This window comes from Sinocyclocheilus anshuiensis, unplaced genomic scaffold (assembly GCF_001515605.1).
Source record: "Sinocyclocheilus anshuiensis isolate Anshui unplaced genomic scaffold, SAMN03320099.WGS_v1.1 scaffold1500, whole genome shotgun sequence".
Taxonomy (NCBI): Eukaryota; Metazoa; Chordata; class Actinopteri; order Cypriniformes; family Cyprinidae; genus Sinocyclocheilus; species Sinocyclocheilus anshuiensis.
Window position 1 is genome coordinate 984,139 of NW_015537960.1, and position 20,355 is coordinate 1,004,493.

Consider the following 20,355-nt stretch of genomic DNA (forward strand, 5'->3'; position numbering starts at 1 on the left):
GTATGGTGGTCTGAACTGTAAAACAGTTGGGTTGACAGTGAATTTAGAAACTGTGCTTTCAGGCTGTAGGTTAAATCAGGACTAGTCTGGTGAAAAATGAACATTTGGCCATAATTTTCTCAGCTTCATATCAATTCAAACCTGTTCAACTTCCTTTTTTTCTGTGAAACACAAAAGGACATGCTTAGCTGAATGTTCACTCTGCTCTTTTCCATACGATGAAAATGAACAGGAACGGAAGCTGTTAACCTCCAAAAAAAAAGACAAAAAGCACAAGAAAATTATTTGTGCATTGTGTTATATTATATAAGTCTTCTGAAGTCAAATGACCATTTTTGTGACCCAAATTTAAACTTATTCACTATCAGTCAAAAGTTTGTAATCCTCAAGCAAAAACAGGAAAATTGTGAAATATTTTTACAATTTAAAATAACTATTTTCTATTGTAATATATTGTAAAATGTAATTTATATTCCTGTGATCAAAGCTGAATTTTCAGCATCATTACTCCAGTCTTTAGTGTCACATGATCCTTCAGAAATCATTCTTATATGCTGATTTGCTGCTCAAGAAACATTTCTTATCAATGCTGAAAACAATGCAGCATATTTTTTTTTACTGTATTTTTAGCAAACAAAAGCAGCATTGGTGAGCATATAAGATAAAAGCATTACAAAATCTGAATTAGGGAAGTTCTGACACTTGGTGTGTGACAAGTTTGACGTCAGAGATGCCAAACTGCATGCTTCATAATGCAAATCAGTCATTGTGCTTTCATTGTAGAAAGAGAGTTGCGTCCAACAAGGCAAGTAAACAATGACAGGGTTTTGATTGTTAGGTGAACTACTTCTTTAAAAGTGTCATAGGCTCAACTGACCTGATGAAAGACCTGTAACAAGAGCGTAATAGAGATAAATACTGTGTTAGCACTAGAGACCAATCTAACACTCAGAGCACAAACCCACCGGCCACACATGAAGGAAACGCTCACTAACACACTCTGCTCAGACAAACACTGTAAGAGTGTGTGTGAGAGAGAGAGACTGAGCATGAGAAGAAAAAGTGAGAGGCTTTATCTGGGTTCTACCTGAAGGATCACGACTGTCTTTCAGTTGGCTGATTTGTGAACACGTCATCTCCATCTGAAACACTCCCACACTCAGTTTACCTCCTCAACCAGATCCCAGCAGAAACAGAGAGAGAGAGAGACATGCATACTGCATGCTGACCGGCATTATGATGGTCAGTCTGCTACAGAATAACTGGGTCAAAATAAATAAATATTTTTATTATAAAAAACAAAAAAAATGGTCAATTACATTTGTAGGAAATAAATGCATCATTATTAAAATAAATATTTATTTACATATATTTATTATTTAATAAATAAATATTTATAATTTTTTTTTTATGAAACGTTACTTCTGTGAACCCAGGTTTTTCTGTGAGATTGACCACAATTGACCATCATTTATTTCAGTAAGATGCATTTTCATGACAATATATTTGCCCCAATTCTCCTGACCTTAACATACCATAAAAAAATATCCAAAAACAACAGGGCTAAATAAGCTTTTCAACATCCAACCAACATTCATGACCTCTATATTTTAAAATATGCTGCAGGATAAAACATGTTGCACATTCAATAGTTGATAATTTAGAAGTCAAGAACAAGTCATAGTTTAAGGCAAACACTAAAGCATGCAGCAGCAGTAGAAGCAGTTCTGCATCAATATATACTGAGTGACAAAGTTTAAGGTCACAGAACTTGGCAAAGAAAGCAAACCCTACACTGCTGCTAAACACTTGAGACGCATTAGGAATCGGAATCGTGACTCTGAATCGTGAGGGGCCGAAAGACTCGCAGTCTTGCTCTTCACCTGTCTCACACACAGAAACAGCAGCCCCAGCCGTGAGGAAGCCAGATGTTGTCTTTCATGTGGTAATGGGTTTCTTACGAGTCAAATGCAGAGAGGAAGAGAGATCACAACATGCCTGGAATACTGAAGAGATTAACCGACTCACACGAGACGCTAGCATTCAATTTGCCAATCTCCGCCCTTTCAAGAGACGTTTGATATGAAGTCTGGTCCACACTGCAGCTCTTCTGGCCAAGAATCGCCCACTTAGGAAGAAACCATCTGACCAATGAAAAAATGACCAACGAAGGGTCTCTTTTATGTGGCATTAGGGAACCTCAGATAACTGATAATAAAACTGAACATACTGTATACAGGTGTGCTCGAGCATCTAATTTACATACTGTTAGGAGACTCAAACTAAATTCGGATTTTCACACTGTACATCTGAACTTTAATTCAAACTGTGTTTACCAACTGGCTCATCCTCAAAACACTCAATAATTAGCCTGGAAAGTCTGAAAAATGCATAAAGCCCGTTAATACGATTGGAGACTGCCATTTCATGAACGAATCAATCAATGAATATCAATTATTTCTTCCATCCATCCAGCTTTCTCTCCTACTTTCTTTACCCATCGATCTTTCTTTCTCCCTTTTGACATCCATCCATCTTTCTTTCCTTCCTTCCATCCATCCTTTTCTTTCTTTGCATCCATCCACCATCTTTCTTTCCTCCATCTTTTTTCCTTTCCATCCATCCATGTCTTTCTCTCTCTCTCTCTCTCTCAGCCATCCACTTGTCTTTCTTTAAAGGGGCCCTATTATGCTTTTTCACTTTTTGAATTTTAGGCAGTGTGTAGTGTGTATGCTTGGGCATTTTTAGGGAATTTAAAAAAAATCCCTTTTCAAGAACTACAACGAACGGCTCGTTTGGACTACAGCGTTGTTTTCTGGGGGATTGTGATGTCACAAAGCGGCCCATTAGAATATCCTTAAAATAATTCCCGCCTACGGAAATTCGAATGGTTGGGGGATGGGGAGGGGCGAGGTCGTGGTTAGAATGCTTGGTTGAGTGCATCAGACAAGAAGACGATGAAGAAGAAGTGCTGCTGCAGAGTTAGTGCATCAGAGAAAACGAAGAAGAAGAAGAGCTGCTGGAGCATCAAGTTTTCGCCATGTCGAAGAAACAGTTTTTTTTCATAAATTGCTGACAGTACAATACTGGACAATGATGTAGTCAGCAGAATTTACACTTAAATTATGAGAGCAATTCATGTTATAATATTAGAATTAAAGAACTAAACATAATATATATTACCGTTACACTTATCTGTACATAGTAAATGCACTTATTTTTAAGCGGTTTTTGACATCGTATCTAAAATGTGATTTAGCCAAAAAAAAACAAAAAAACAACAACAATAACCTTACCACTGTAATATGTTTTGCAATATCCGTGCATGCAAAGGTTCTGCGCGATCCTCTTGTTCAATATTCTCAGGGTCTGGATCCGGCTCAAATTGATATGGCAATATTGACGCCATCCTTAACTATACTGGAGCAGACGGAACTTGCTGCTTTGGCAAGGGGCGGGCAGTACTGAAACACCGTCTAAGCTGTTCGCCAATCACAACGCACTGGGACAGCTAACCAATCACATCATATTTTGGAAGGCGGGCCTTCATCAAACCCGGAACTAACCGAGCCGTTTGAACACCTCAAAGATAATGCATTTACCCAGGGCATCTTGTGCACATTCAGCAACAATCTCACACATGAACAAACACACGTGTGTTGAGTGCAGTGTTTGTGTGTGTGTGTTCTGGTTAGCTGGTCTCCAGCAGCAACCAATTTTCAGACGCCACATCTGCACCACTGCACACCTTAATAAACCATACTGCACATTAAACATCAGTTTAATGTTTTCTGGCTGAATTAGTCTTGTTTCAATGTATAGCTGGAGGACAGTCACACAATGCTTCTCTCCTCTCATTCTCTTTCTCCCTGATCTCACGTCTCTGCTTTAAGCTGCACCCTGCTGTCTGAAACGCTACAGAGAGCCTCTCCATGACATTAACTGAGAGACAGAGAGATAACGGCTGGTTAATACACTGCAGAAGAGTTAAAAACCATTCAGTACTAACCTGACCCCTCTCCTGAGCAGGTCTTGGTTAAACATCCACAATAACCTTATTCAAAAATGTTTATAAGGTTTGGCTTTGCATGTGTATGTTTGTGGAAAGCTCTGGGGTGAGATGTTTTACTACTCAGCGTTGAGTCAGATACAGTTCCCCATACACCAGTCACTTCCTCAAAATACTGCAGGTCTATCAGAGCTGAATACTAAATAGAGTAAAAGCTGTCAGCAAAGCCAGAGAAGAAATCTGTTCAGGGTCAGCGGGGCAGATCAGACTCGGACTCCACTGAACGCTTTGATTCATTTCCAGTGAACTGACACGAACTGAAACGTTCATTATTCATTTTATTAGATCATATAGTTCTTATAAAAGTTACTGTAAATGTCTTTACACTTTGCTTCATAAATTAGCACATTTGGATGTACAGTGATCTGTTATTATAGAAATGCATAACAGTGTTTTCTGCATCACACTGTTGAAACTTTACTTCCGTTGAGAGCTCACAGTCTGAACTGAATGTGATGAGATAAAAAACGGCCATGTACCGCTGATAATCTTTCCACATCTTTCTATTGATTTGTCCTCACAGTCTGCACATGAAAACAAACAGTGTAGTCCAATTCCCAATCAAATAACTCTTGAGAGCTGATTAATTAACCTTTTAGTAAATAAAAAATATACAGGGCAATCAGAGTCGATTCTTTTTAGTGAATCAAAAACATACAGCGCTATCAATCCTGATTCTTTTAAGTAACATATCAAAAAGACTCACAAACTCAATTACCATACTGTAACAGTCAAATTAATCCTTTACAGCAAATAATTTTTTAGTTCATAAATCTTCATATTTGAATGTACATGATCTACAATTTGTAAATGACTGAAAGAAAGCAAGCCGTCCATCCATGCTATCATTAGTAAATGTTCACAGCAATAGTCAGAAATGTCATAATGGTTCATCTTCAGAGCTTCAGTGAGGTGGCGCGGCATTACAGTGGCTGTAATTCTTGATGAACGTGGATTTAAAGGACTAACTAGCAGGGCAGATGTGATGATCTCTGAGCTCTCGCAGCAGTAAAGCCGGCGTTTAAAAAGTCCTCTCTCCACCTCAGCGTTACACTTTACAGACCGGCTAAAGAGACGCATCTAATGGAAGGACGGCAAACTCACTAACTCCAGATGAAATGACAGCAGCGCATCATTAAAATGTTCTAGCATCAGAGAGCCACAATTATTAGAAGCACAATCCTCTAATAGCAGCTGTTCAGATGGACGGCCTCATCTTATGGCATTAGAGAAACGATTAACGGACAAAGGATTTGACTCCATACACTGGCTTTAATGCAGCAGTGATCACACACAAACACACACACACAAAATATCCTCCATACTATCACAAACATGGCGTCATACACATCTATAGTCCAGGATGCATACAAATACATTCTAATGCACAGAAAATAATTTCAATTTCTTTATACTTTAAAACAGTCATGCATTCAATTTAATGACTGTAATTTTAGCAACTGCGGTGATATGGAAAACTGGCAATGTTGTAACCTCCACCTTGTTCTCAGAGGCTTTAAATGAATCAGACACATTTGCTTTCCTGCCAAACCACTTCCTCAAAGATATCTTGCAAAAAGGAAATGGGTAAAGTGCCTGTGACTTTCTCTACTCCTTTAACCAGTTTTAGGATTTGGGACTTCAGGTTTATTGATAAATTATCATGCCACTTCAGAATATGTATTTAGTTAATCTATCCATCCATCCATCAATTCTTTTTACTGAATCAAAAACATACAACACAGCATAGATCAATTTAAAAACAAATTAATCTTATGATCTGAATCTTTAAGTGAAATTTTCAAAAAGACCAACTTTATACTATGTTTAAAATTTAAAAGATGCAAACTATTGAAAAATTAATCAAAGCATTTTTTTTACTAAATTAACTTAATGACATTTACTTATTAAATGCAGCGCCATATCGACTGTAAATAATTACTGCACCACAAAAATAATTAACAATATTCACCACACATATTTACAAAAACATTTTAATACATTAAAAATGCCACACGAAGACATGTGAAAACATTTCTGCGTAATGAATAGATTCATCTGCTATTAATACATCTCGGTATTATAGCATAATACTCATGAGTCACAAGTTAAGAAATTGATGGTTTGGTGAAATGATTAACACAAAAAAACCCCTCCCATTTCTGATGAAAACTGCTGAAAATAGAGATAACTTTTAGCTAGGGCTGGCTCGACACCACTTTTTCAGAACAGATACCAAAAATTCTGAGTATCTGCCGATACCGATATCAATCCGATACCAGCGCAGTTTTTTTTTTAAATCAGTGTAATATTTCTATACATCAATGTGTAGGTCGATCATCACTCTTTTGTATGTTACACACAATCTAATAAATATAGACAGCTTCATTATAAATCAATTATAATGACAAATTGATGACAAAAATACTATTATAAACTAGCTTAATGGATAATGGATAAAAATAATGAGTGCACAATAATTTTATAAAATCCTAAACTTTTAGTGAAAAAAAAAAAACATTATTTAGTTGGTAACAAATAAAAGTGAATAAGTGTAGGATTAAATCTGGTAGGCCTACACATAAATACATTCATGAAAAATAAGTAATACATCAATATATACAGTGGGTACGGAAAGTATTCAGACCCCCTTAAATTTTTCACTCTTTGTTATATTGCAGCCATTTGCTAAAATCATTTAAGAAATGTTTGTGCTGCGCAAAAGGAAACCAGACGGCAGAAAGCGGCATCTTATTTTACCGCATGCGCACACACAGTTAAGCATTGCTACCTTGACAATGCAGCCTGTTCATTATCATAATAAAATAGTCAGTCATTCGTGTCGGCATTAGGCCTATTTCTGAATGAAATAATAAAATACGACTTAGACGCGACTTGTTTTTTTTTCCTCTAAAAAAAATTTTTTTTTAAATACGCGTAGCGTATTTCAACCATGCAGCAAACCTTTTTAAATATTTTGATAAATTACTAAAAATAAATAAATAAATGACTTTTTAAACCGTTTAACTGATTGTATTAATCGGTCAAAATTCTTCACGGTCGGTTAACGGTTAAACGGTTAAAATTAACGGCCCTATTCCATACATTTCTGAAATGTGTAAAAAGGACAAGAAAAGCATCATAAAAGCAGTCCACAGGTCAAATTTTAAGACAGCTTTGTGTGTAATCTTCAAATATTCATCTTCAAACAAATGGTCAATGGCATCGAATGTGGCACACCACATTACATTTAAGTGCAAAAGGAACAATATTAATAATATTTTTTTTTTATAAAAAAAAAAAACAGAAGGTCAGTGTTTCATTAAATTTGTAATAATATAAAAATAAAATTTGGGGTAAAAGTTGGGTGATAAAAAATTGGGTGAAGAAATTACTTAAATTTAAAAGTTCAATTTAAATTAAATTAAATTCAATTCTATTAATTCAATTACAATTTCCCCCTTTGAATGGATGGTAAAAGGCATCAAATGTGGTGCAATCATACCATTTCTAAATACAAAAGTAATAATATTTTTTTAAAAAGCGAATAACAACAACAACAATAATAATAATAATAACAACAATAATGATATAAATAGAAAACAGAAGGTCAGTGATTCATTAAATGTAATACTACTACAACTAATGAATGGCCAATGGCATCAAATGTGGTGCAATCACACTACTTTATAAGTAATAATATTAAAAATGACATTAAATAAAATAATAAAAACGATTTCTCTAAAAACACATTTTTTCCCATTTGAAAGACAAGTGCATCTTGGATAGTAGGAAGAGAAAATTAATAAGGCATGGAGAGAGAGATGCTAGGGTCTCAGATGAAAGTTTACAGGTCAGTTCACTTGATTTTTTGAGGAAACTGAAGAGGAAGGAGGACAGGATGTCCATCGGAGTGTGATCTCTCAGAAGACTGTATGTTAGTGTTGGCATGAGAAAAGAGCAGTGCGAGGCAGATGAACTTGTCACCAAGAAAAATGAAGACCTTGCTGTAACGCTTCACCTGAGCGAGGCACTAGCGGTTCAGGCACTGTCGATGAGTTACGATTCACAGCTAAGGACCGTCTTACAACCAAAGCCTGCAGAGACACGCGTGTGACTCAACAGATGTGGCTCTTTAATTGAAGACACATAAACAGCAGCAACACTCGTGTTAGGAAAAAATTACAAGAATAGGTTCACTTTCAATTTCAATTTGTGAGTGTGTATTTAAATGTAATTAACCACACCAAACATGAAGTTGAATTGAAATTTGAATGGAATGACAGGAAGACAAATCCTGATCCACAAACAAACAATAAATAAATATGATAAAATGTTTAACTAAATACACAATTCCACAGGCAGCATTTCTATTCACCCATCCATCCATCCATAAGGTATACAAACCTTCTAACTTTAAGGCCAACAAGTTTGTCTTGAGAAACCCTGCTTTTCAAATTAAAAATAACTGTTATAAGAATTGTAAGCATCAAAACAATGCCCTACCGTATTGCAACGCATCAAAGCAGTCAAACCAACACTGTCAAGTATAACTTTAAGAGGTTGCCACCGTTTAGTAAACTGGACTAGCTTTGGTTCTTTCTGTTGACTTGAATGGTGATGCTTTCCGTTTGTCAGTTGATGGCCTTTCATTTTTAACCAGAAATGTGCATGCTGCTTTTCTGATGTTCATTGAAGTTTTCCGTGTATTTTTCCCGTGTCACTTGAAATGTTTACGTTTTGAATCATTGTTACCAAAGGCGAGACACGTGAGGAAAAAATAAATGATCAGTTGTCATAAATCGCATACCTTTCATTGCTGAACTTTCTATGGTCCGTTACTGGAAAGGAAATTAAATTACTGGTTGATATGTCCCGATCTCAATAGTTTACACACGCTTTTGGTCTGAATTAGATCTCGCGCGGGACGCGCGCTGTCTGTGGAGGTTTGGCCAGGACCGGTTCCAGAATTAAATCAACATATTTTATGTTCCGTCCATTGCCAATCACTGCTATTTCGAGAGTGAATCCCGCATAAATACGCGGATGTCATTCCCGAAACTTTGCAGGGTGTAGCCTGTGTGTCCGAAAAATTAAAGTTTCATACAAATTCTGAATGGATTATACCCTAGAAAGTGCGCAAAGCGCGCTCCCTTTATCACTAAAAATTTTACTTACATTAAAATTTAAATTGCAATCCTGTTTGCTACCTCACATTCAAATTCATTTAATTAGAATTTAAAAAAAAAACTAACTCAAAAGTCAATTAAATTCAGAAAGGTGCATACAAATAAAATAAAATAATGCAATCATCACTTTAATTGCACTTTCTTACACTCAAATGTATTTGTAATAATAATTGTAATAATGTTTGCTACCTCAAACTCAAATGTATTTAATTCAAATTCAAATTTGAATGATGCACAACCCTGGTGGCAATACAGTTGCTATGTCGCAAGACAGTTTTTCCATCCAAGTTGCTCAAGTTGCATGATTTGAGGTCCCACTCATATATAAAACTAAACAGCAAGGCTTAGTTCAAAATATGGCCAATAGCAATAGTTATTCTTGTCATATCAAGCAGCACTAATGAAAGCAGTGTGCAAATAATAGCACTTTATTAAGTTTACCATCTTCCACCGTTCATTTCAGGGTCTTCAAAGATAAAGATGATTTTCAAGAGCTCAGGTTGACAAAGACCAGGAAGAGAAAACCACTCGGCTGTTGCTACGATACCACAATATCAAACACCAGGCAACTGTGAAAATATAATTTGATGAATTCATTCTTTAGAGTCTTATGTAAATAAAGTCACGCTTTGCAGTTTACATAATCCCAGGGCCGCTAATGCTTCTTTGGGGGACTTGAGCCGTCGGCAGTACCCTTTCTGATTAATTGAGCTGGAAATGCATTTGGGATGGGCTTTCCCTGACAACCGGGTTACACTAGTAATACATCACACTCAGAAGTGAGCGGGAACGGGGAGGAGGAGAGATGCCTACAATGTTTAGTTGACTGCGGATTCGATTTAAAGTATTAATACAATCCCATGATTCTTAGCAGCCGTATCGATCTTGTTTGTGTGTTGTTCGGCCAGCGTGTGTTTGGCTGCCGTATTGAAGGTTTGTAATGATGTCTGCAGCTCACATCGATCCCGAACGGGTCTTGAAGACGACTAGTCGCCGAGGGTCTGTCACCACCGGTTTATCTCTCCTTCCTCAAGGCCCTTAACAAATGATTTAGAGTAATAGACATAATCCAATAGAGCAGAGAGTGTTAGAGACGCTCAAAACATGACACTCCTGCAGAAGTGCAGCTAAGTAACTCTGAGATCAACCTGTGTCTAAACCCGCAGAGGAATCCAGACTCCATTAGATTACATATTATTGGATTTTGAGAACATATGCCGCTCCTGTATGGATTGTTATTCCCTGCTGTCTACAGATGAGCAGAAAAAAACTTGTTTGAGACTCTCTTAGTGGTGTTACATAAGGCTTATACATAGGGTCAGTGACCTGACAAACCCCTAATACTAATAAGTACAAGTGTTATAACAATTATATAAAGTATTAAACTTTGGTGTGCAAAACATACCATGACATTTATGCTACATACCTGATTCCTCAAATCATGTGGCTTGTTAAGAAGAGGTGTGCTGTTACTTACAGAAATTTGACAAAAAAATAAATAAATCATGCAAATAAATCCCACTGACTTACACTGACATTCAACAGTTTTGGTTTGGTAAGATTTTTTTTTTAATGGTTATGAAAAGACTTTTATGCCTACCTTGGCTGCATTAGTTTGATCAAAAATACAGTGTAAAAAACCCCCCACTAAAATTGTGAAATATTATTGCAATTTAAAATAACAGATTTCTATATGAATATATTGAAAAATGTAGTTTATTCCTCTGATGCAAAGCTGAATTTTCAGCAGCCATTACTCTAGTCTTAAGTGTCACATGATCCTTCAGAAATTGAATTTGAATTAAAAAAAATCATTCTCAATTCAATTCAGAACAATGCATAATAATAATAATAATTATTATTTATTTATTTATTTATTTACTATCACTTTATTTACATTGACATTTAAATTGTAATCCTGTTTACTACCTCAAATTCAAATTAATTTAATTTGAATTTTAAAAGTATTCTCAATTCAATTCAGAATGGTGCAAAAAAAATGTTTAAACAAACAAACTAAGATTCAAGCAACATTTCTTATCATTATCAATGTTGCTGCTTAATTTTTTTTTGGAACCCATACATTTTACACTTTTTTTAGGGCTAGTTCATGAATATAATGTTTAAAAAAAATGTCTTTACGGTCACTTTTGATCAATTTAATGTGCCTTGCTGAATAAAAGTATGAATTTCTTATAAAAAAAAAAAATTAATTGAAGGAAAGACCAGACTATTGCAGAAACTCGAGGGAAAATGTAGGAAAGATTGTAGGACTATCTGTTAAATAGTAAAGAAGGGAACACAAGACCAGAAGGTTGTTCTGCAAGATGAGACAAAAGATGTCCTGTGCCACAATAAAGATTTACAGCTGCTGCTCCAGACGGTTTGTATCTGTTGTTGTGAATCTTTCATATTTGAAAGACAAGATTACTGAAGCAGAAATCAGATTTGGTTCAAGAGTTCTGGGCTACCGTGTTCGGATATCACCCAGCTTGAGTAATGTTGGCCGTCACTGAAAACTTCACAACAATCACACTGAGACCTTGAAGAAAGAGTCATTCTCCTGTTTGTAACTCTCACTGCATAACTGTCTTTCCCTTTCTGTGGAAGAAGAAAATCTATAACAGAGTCGGGAAAAAAAAAAGCTACAGATGTGCAAAAGTACATCTTGCCATAATGGACATGTCGGTGAATTTTGTGAAAGTCTAGTTGGTTTTAAGGAAGCCTGGTATAATGAGGTTGACTCATGTCCAACACACAGCATTATGACACATTCTTGTGTTCAATATCAGCTCAATGAAACACAACAGAACAGAACAAGTCTCAAGATGCATTTTTTTTTACTATTTTTAAAGCTATTTTTATTAAGTGCACAATAGGCCATCCTTTAACTACACAAAACCTTTAACTACACAAAACCATCATAGACCACACAAAAACCAGACCTAATACACAACAGATGACAATCACAGAGAAGTTCAAAAGGAACTGTCTTGAAATATATCTGTGAAAGCGGTGAATTTCTTACACAAGTGGTGTCATGATGGCTATCTATTTATCTATCTATCGATAAACAACAAGTACATATTTTTTCTAGAATAAAACAGATAATCTCAAAAAGCAGAGCATCAAATGCACTCCTATATTTCCAGAAGAGGATGCACATTTCAAGACACTAAAAAAGGCAGTTTGACACACAGGCCTCAGAGGGAAGCTGGGAGTGTTTGCCAGGGTGATGATGCTGAATCACAGGGCAGACAGTGTCTCTCTTTCTATTAGTTAGCTGAGGGATGGTGAACTCCAGGGAGGTAGACAGATGACGCGCTTTCACTCCTATCATTCTCCCCGCGTGCGGTCGCTCCAGGAACACACGAGATTAAGAGATGCAATTAACTGTCAAAGACAAACAAGTCACGGACTAAGACAACACTCATGAGATTGCTCCATAAATTTCACCGCAAACAAGCCGAGCAGGTTAGAGAAGGAAAGGACGCTAATTTGCTATATGAAACGTCCATAGAGTCTGCGGATGAAGGATGTTGCAGCTGTGCCCTTTTCTGGTTCCATGACTGATTATTTTCACATTTGTGTCAGATCATTTAAGCACAGAAATCTAATCTACTAACACAATTACATGCAAGATACAGTTGCTAAAAGCAAGTTCACCATTTTTCCAACTAATAATATCTCAACCGGTTGTGTCTGCAGGAACCATGGTGAGCAAGGACGCTGGTAAATGCATGCTCACCAACTCTGAGTCTGACTCAGAGGCAACGGCGGCCTCCATGGCCCTGGAGGTCAAAGGATCATTGGACAAAAGCCGGCAGGTGCGCAAGCGCAACAAAGCCCTTCAGGTGCGCTTCAAGGACATCTGCGAGGCGCAGAATGAACAGGCTGCTGCGGCCCGAGGGGGGAAGCCGGTCTACAAGGTGGCGTACCGCAAGTACATGACCGTCCCAGCTCGCCGATCAATCCCCAATGTCACCAAAAGCACCGGAGTGCAAACGTCACCAGATCTTAGGAAGCGTTATCAGACTTTTCCATTTGAGAGGAAGAAAGGACATACGGTCAAGCATGCCGCTGTGGTAGAGAGCTGTAAGGACCAGGACGATGGGTTTGTTATTGATATAAAGAGGGCGAAAGCTACCGAGGCAGGTAGGGAGTGCGTGTCCTCTAAAAATGTGAGGAAAACAAGAGCATTAATGCACACCAGCAAGTGCATCGCAACCATAGAGCAACATCTACAAGCCAGGGACTGCCTGGAGAGAACGGACGGGCCATGCTCGGACGCTCTGGTTCTTCCTTGTCCGACAGATGGGTCCACAGCAGGAACGGACAACTCGGACTATCAGATCTGTAGCGTCAGAAGTAAACCCAGTAAGGGCTTCCAGAGAGACTCTGAAACTCTTGATCGCTCAGGCAAGCTGCATTTGCTGAACTCTGGGGAGAGTGGTGGGAATATTCTGGAGGATTCCTCCTCCAAAGTGACAGGACCCATCGCGTGGAACTCCCTCACGCAGGTGGAGTGCCTGGAGAGTCCATCTGAGCGGAGCAAACGCAAGAAGGCTCTGCAGCTCAATGGCCTGCAGACGCTGCCACGGACCAGTTGCACTACCCAGGTCCAGTGCCATTTGGGCACGCTGTCCGCTCGACCGCTGGGGGCCATGAAGGCGGCGGCGCCGGTGACTCCGGTCTCCTCGACAGCCGTTCCCATGCCAGCGCCTCCATGCAGGGGCAGCACAGGACAGGGAACCCTACGGACGGATAATGAGGCGTGCAAGCAGATAGTGCCTGTCAATCAGGATGGGGATGTTAAAGCGCAGCTCCAGGCCATGGAAAACATGATCAGCTCCAGCCAGGAAACCATCAAAGTGCTGCTGGGTGTCATTCAGGAGCTGGAAAAAGGAGAAGCTCATAGAGAAGGGTAAGACGATGTACATTAACCAGCATGCAAAGAGTACAATGAAATTCTGTGCCAAAAGAACTGCATCAAGCAGAACTGCAATTTCCCATAGGCTTCCCCAAACATGCCAAATGCACTATGTTGAACCACAATGGATTACTTTGGTTGTTTCTATGTATTTATGCATGCCATTCAAGAAACTATTCTAAGACAGAAAACATGATCTCAGTCCCAAGTATTGTTTGGTTCTCAAACTGCTATAGTAGGTCTAATTAGGATGGATGAGTACAGCTTTGGTTGGTTAGCAAGACTTTAAGGGAAGCACTCTTTTTCATATAAATAAAATTATATGCCAACAGAACTGCACCAAACAGTTCCCCACTTCCCCACAGGCTTCCACCAAATTAGTTGAAAGCACCAACAAGCCATAATGCACGTTGTTCACAAAGTTGACCTAAAGATGGATTACTTTGGTTATCTCTATGCGTTCATGCATGGGATACAAGAAACTATTCCAACACATAAAACATTACTTCAGTCACCTGCATTGTTTGGTTCTCAAACTGCTATAGCAGGTCCAATTAGGATAGATGCATCTTTGGTTAGTTAGCAAGACTACACGGTCAACACTCAATTTCTGCGCCAAAAGAATTGCACCAAGCAGAATTGCATTTCCCCAGACATCCACAACTCATGCCAACTGCAATGTGTTGAATGTGCCAATGAACCACGATGTAAATTTTTCGGAAAGCTGACCTAAATATGGATTAATCTGGTTGTCTCTGTGCATTTATGCACAAAATAAACTATTTCAACACAGAAAACATTACTTCAGTCTCACGTATTGTTTGGTTCTCAAACTCCATAGTAGGCCTTATTTGGATAGATGAGTACAGCTTTGGTTGGTTAGTAAGACTTTTGGTTGGTTAGTAAGAAGGGGAGCACTCTGTTTCATAAATATGAAATTCTGTGACAACATAATTGAATTTCCACACTGGTTTCCCCAAACATCCACACACCAATGCACGCTAACTACAATGTGTTGAAAGCGCCAATGAATCACAACGCACATTGTTTGGAAAGATGACTTAAAGATGGATCACCTTGGTTGTTTCTATGCATTTATGCATGGGATACAAGAAACTATTCCAACAACAAAAACATTACATCAGTTTGAGAACCACTATTTGGTTCTATAGCTATAGTAGGTTTAATTAGGATGGATAAGTGCATCTTTGGTTGGTTAGTAAGATTTTAAGGGCAGCAATCACATAAGAATAAGAATACATTTTTGTGCCAACAGAACTGCACCAAGCACAACTGTATTTCCCTAAACATCTACAACTCATGCCAACTACAACTGTACACTGTTCAGAAAGTTGACCTAAAGATTGATTACTTTGGTTGTCTCTATGGTTTTCTAAACATTAAATCAGTCCCAATAATTGTTTGGTTCTCAAACTGACTGCTATATAGGGCTGGGCGATATGGCAAAAAAAAAATAAAAAATTCTTTTCAGAATGTTTGACCGATTCTCGATTTTTAACTAGTCAACTTGAAAATGTAACTACAACATGATTCAAGTAACTTTTTCTTTATTAACCCTCTAGTTAAAGAAATTTCTATTCCAAGTGCACCACACATGAAGTTGTTAACATGATGTAAATGTTAAACAAATCACTTGTTAAACATCTTTGCAAAAAAGATGACTTATTATACGTTCAGAAATAATAAGAGGAAAATGCTTTAAAAAAAATCTCAAAAGTCAAGGTAATTCAAATTCAAAACGACTGAAGGTATATAACACCAGAAGACTTATTAACTAAAAATTTTCTGTAAAAACAATGAACAGCAGCTTTCAGCCTGATGTCACCATGATGCAAACATGAAATTTCAGACATACAGAAGTAGTTCTTTAGAGGTTTTTATTCGATTGCGCTGCTTTTCCATTGTTTTTTCTATGAAACATGTTTGACTGTTGCGCTCGCGTCTCTTGCAGCAACTCATGCATGAAACGGCATTCTAAAAACGCTAAAGTTAAAAGAAGTTCAACCCCCATCTTCCTGCATTTTTTCCTATTCCACTGCCCATGTCGCATCTGTCAACACAAAAGCGCATTCTGTGTGAATGGCACCTAGTGATATATTCTACTATTGTCCTTCACAGAGCGCATCACATCACACGGTTAATCACGTGTGCCGACATGCGGTTCGATCATCGCTTTCTCTTTACGGTTAACAATGGCATATTGTCAAAGTGTCTGATTCTAACGTTTGGTAATATTTCGATTCAAAATCGTGATTCCCCGATTTATAAAAAATAAAATTGTGGCAAAACATTAAATTCTAATTAATCAATAAAATTTGGAAAAAAAATCGCCCAGCCCTACAGCTATATTAGGTCTAATTAGGATAGATAAGTGCACCTTTGGTTGGTTAGTGAGACTTTCAGGGCAGCACGCTTTTTCATATTGATTATTATCACCTTGGACTCAACCTGGGAAATTTGCTGGAGGCCTTCTAAATACCATTTATTTAATGATGCCAAATGCCTTCTACTTTCAAGAGCACCTATTTAATCTAACAATGAAATACTCAAACCTTTTTTAAGAGAGTAGATAAAGGCGATAAAATGTACAAGTACCTCACAAAGGAGAAGATTCCGCGGTATATTTAGATAAAATAAACAGACACCGACTAAATTACACAAGCAGGGTATTTACATGCATAACAGCTGAATATATACGGTCAATGATAAACCAGTTCATTCCCACAGCAGTATATCATGCAAATCAGCCTAAACTCTCGCTTTAAAATATTCCAACACTGCATTTAGCATAACACACCAATTAGTTCAACATTTACACACAAAACTGTACAACATTAAGTTAGCCCCTTATGAGGTCGGTTTGCATGCAATTTAGAGAAACGCAAAACTAAATCTAATGTTTGAGGCTGGTTAGGTTAAGGGAAAAGCAAACCTTGAGTTTGCACAGGAAACAGACTCAATCTCCTGCATATTCACACAAATATTTTCCTAAAGATACTTTGGGATGTAAGCACTGGAATCCTGCCAGGATAGTGATTAAAAACTGCATTAATTACCTGCAAGACTACATGTCTACCTTATATACTTGAAGCACAATTAAGGTCACAGCAAGAGGGTTTTGTAAACAACTGATCCAGAGGATGATCAGGAGACTAGACATCACGAGGATGATTAGAGATCCGCTCAAGCACAAACTCCAAGAATCATGGGACAAAGGACCGCTGACTGATCAAAACAACATATTTTGCATAATATAAACGCATTATCAAGTGCATTATTAATTTTAGGCTGATATTATAAAGACTCCGTGTATAAGCACTCATCTAAACATCTAATGGCACGCTTTACACAAAAACAAATGAAACTCAACCTAGGTTGCAGAGAGGGAATTTTCTAACATTGCCCAAGCAAATGCCTCAGAGGTTTCGTATGAATAATGCTTTTCCAGATATTACACTTCAAGTAATATTTGAATGTGTTCTCAAGGCAATGCAATGAGTTTTCAATTCCCCAGCTCAGGTTTGAGAAAGTGCATTTTCCTGCGTTCAGTCCAGAAAGAGTTAATGCTTGTGTGGATACACAACATTAGTCTCATTCCACACACTCAGAAATGTCATTCGTGTGACAAAAGAGTGTGACTGGAGGACGTAGGTGAATGTATTCATAATTACATCTGTCACATTACCGCTGGCGTGATGTTACTTTTCAACGTGTTCAAAAGCATGCTGCAGACAAAGACGTATGCAAAGAGGTGTTTGACTCAAAAACATGCTACACGATCAAAGGGAATGCTAGTGGTGGTGTAGCTAAACTATGAATCACAGTAAAAAGCGTGGTGTGCAGTAGTTAATGATCAAAAACAAACACTGAGTGATTTTTGGAAACAAACCAACCAAATAATTTCTTTAAAATTTGCAATACATTAAACATACTTTTAGACATGGTCTTGGACATGGTTTTGGTCATGGGTTCTAAATAAAATATAATATTGTTAATATACAAAGGAGAGAAAGTTCTTTCAATAAAGATATATAGCTATGAAGGTATAAGTCAAGGTATACATCCTAATATAGTTTTACGAGAAATTTAACATTTTATACTGTATATTTAATCCATAATAAATTTGAAATCAATAATTTCAAGAATTAAATCAATTCAAGAATATTTAACTCACTAGATTATCAAAAAAGGCATTAAATCATTCAATAAAAATAAAACATAATAAAAAATAAATGTGGTAAATATATGCAATATTAAAAATACTTTCAGATATAACATGAGGTAAAACAAACGGGATTTTTTTTTAAATGAAAAATTTTATATATTTAATCCAAACTAAATATGAAATAAAAAAAAAAATCAAGAATTTAACTCACTGGATTATCAAAAAATAGGCATTACAATATATTCAATAATAAATTAAAATAATAAAAAAGTAATAAAAATAAAATAAGCAAATGAGGTAAATATATGAATTAACTGATTACAATAACAACAAAAACATTAATTCACAAATATTTAATTCAACGGGATATAAAAATAGGTATTACCACATAGTTATTTAAAAATTCGGTTAAAAAATTACATGTTACAGAATACATAAAATATCTACCATATTGCAGCAAAATCTCAGCTGGTTGACATTTCTATAAACCCTCATAACCAGCCCTTGCTAAAATGTGAGGCAAAAAAAAACTAAAATTACATTTAGAGTCCTACAAAAACAAATTTTGGCCAGAACTCATCCATACTGAAAATTAGACATTACAACATATTTGTCACCCGAAGCTTTGAAAATAATTACTTCTGACAGTAACGGTTTCTCGGTGCATCTGTTTAAATGATAATCAATGCAATCTGCACAAATAATATGCAGCCCAATAACATAGGGAGCTTTGTGGGAGAATTCAACTTCTGTCCCAAAGGTCTTCTTTCTCTCTCTCTTTTGGGATACAACATAATTAACTTCCTTTTTACATTCCAACACATTACCTCCTGCGCTGTGCCAGCTGCTCCAGAGGGTTCAGCCTGATCACCGCCGGCAGCCAGAGCCTTGTGACAGACATTATTCTGCCTTCTTCCTGCCCTCCTGTCCAACCTCAGGCTCCCAGCAACAGCACTATACATCACTGTCCCCATTAGGCACGGGAACTAGCCTCAGATAAACCCCACGCATCAGCAAACAGCACATCACATGCTCTCATTAGAGCCAAAATGGCTGTCGGTGTCCCGCTCTTTTACACGATGAGCCCCGCAGTTTGACCTTTTAAGAAGGCCGGTGCAGAGCACAGGATGCAGACAGACCGCCGGTAATGACCGAGTGGGCTGCTCTCTGACAGCGACTACGCAAAATGAGCTCTGGACTGTTGTTACAGACCAAAAAACTGAGTCAGAGTCTCTCTGAGTAACAGAGAAGCAGGCCGTTCTAACACTGAACCGTTCGCTGCACGGTCCGGCTGAGGTCTGAGGCCAAAACTTACCAAACTATATAACTCTGACTTGAAATTTAGCTCTTTCAATGGAAGTCTAGTCACTGTTTTATGCCCAGCAACAATTTTGTATGTTTTAGCAAACCGCTATATGAATTGAAATCATTTTCTGTACTAATCAACAGGATGCCAGAGTTGCTGTCAATACAGCTTAAAGGGGTCATATGATGCGATTTCAAGTTTTCCTTTCTCTTTGGAGTGTTACAAGCTGTTCGTGAATAGATAAGATCCCTGAAGTTGCAAAGACTAAAGTCTCAAACCCAAAGAGATATTCTGTTTAAAAGTTAAGGGGGTCATATGATGCGATTTCAATTTTTCCTTTCTCTTTGGAGTGTTACAAGCTGTTCGTGAATAGATAAGATCCCTGAAGTTGCAAAGACTAAAGTCTCAAACCCAAAGAGATATTCTGTTTAAAAGTTAAGTCTCGTCCACGCCCCCCTAAAACGCCTCGTTTAAACACGCCCCCACATGTCTACGTCACTGTGTGGGAAGATTTGCATAACGCCGCCCAAATGTATACGCAAAGAAAGAAGGCGTAACTTTTATTCTCGCTGTAGTATTGTTGTCGTGGAGACGCTGTTTGTTTCCAAATATGGTAAGGGGCGTAACATTTCTGTCACATGCTTGAGGTATTCAGCCAATCACAACACACTGGAT

At 37.5% G+C, this 20,355-nt stretch overlaps 2 protein-coding genes across 2 annotated transcripts in view; one reads left to right on the plus strand and one right to left on the minus strand.

Annotated features, from left to right (window-relative positions):
* LOC107666886 (dedicator of cytokinesis protein 1-like) overlaps window positions 1-20,355 on the minus strand; it is a 262,036-nt gene that overhangs the window by 98,370 nt on the left and 143,311 nt on the right. The gene's annotated exons all lie outside the window — the stretch shown is intronic.
* Window positions 1-20,355, plus strand: part of LOC107666777 (protein FAM196A-like) — a 43,137-nt gene that overhangs the window by 2,480 nt on the left and 20,302 nt on the right. The window contains exon 2 of the mRNA XM_016458217.1: window positions 12,967-14,182. Within this exon, the coding sequence (XP_016313703.1) occupies window positions 12,967-14,182 (1,216 nt within the window). The remainder of the gene's footprint in view (window positions 1-12,966; window positions 14,183-20,355) is intronic.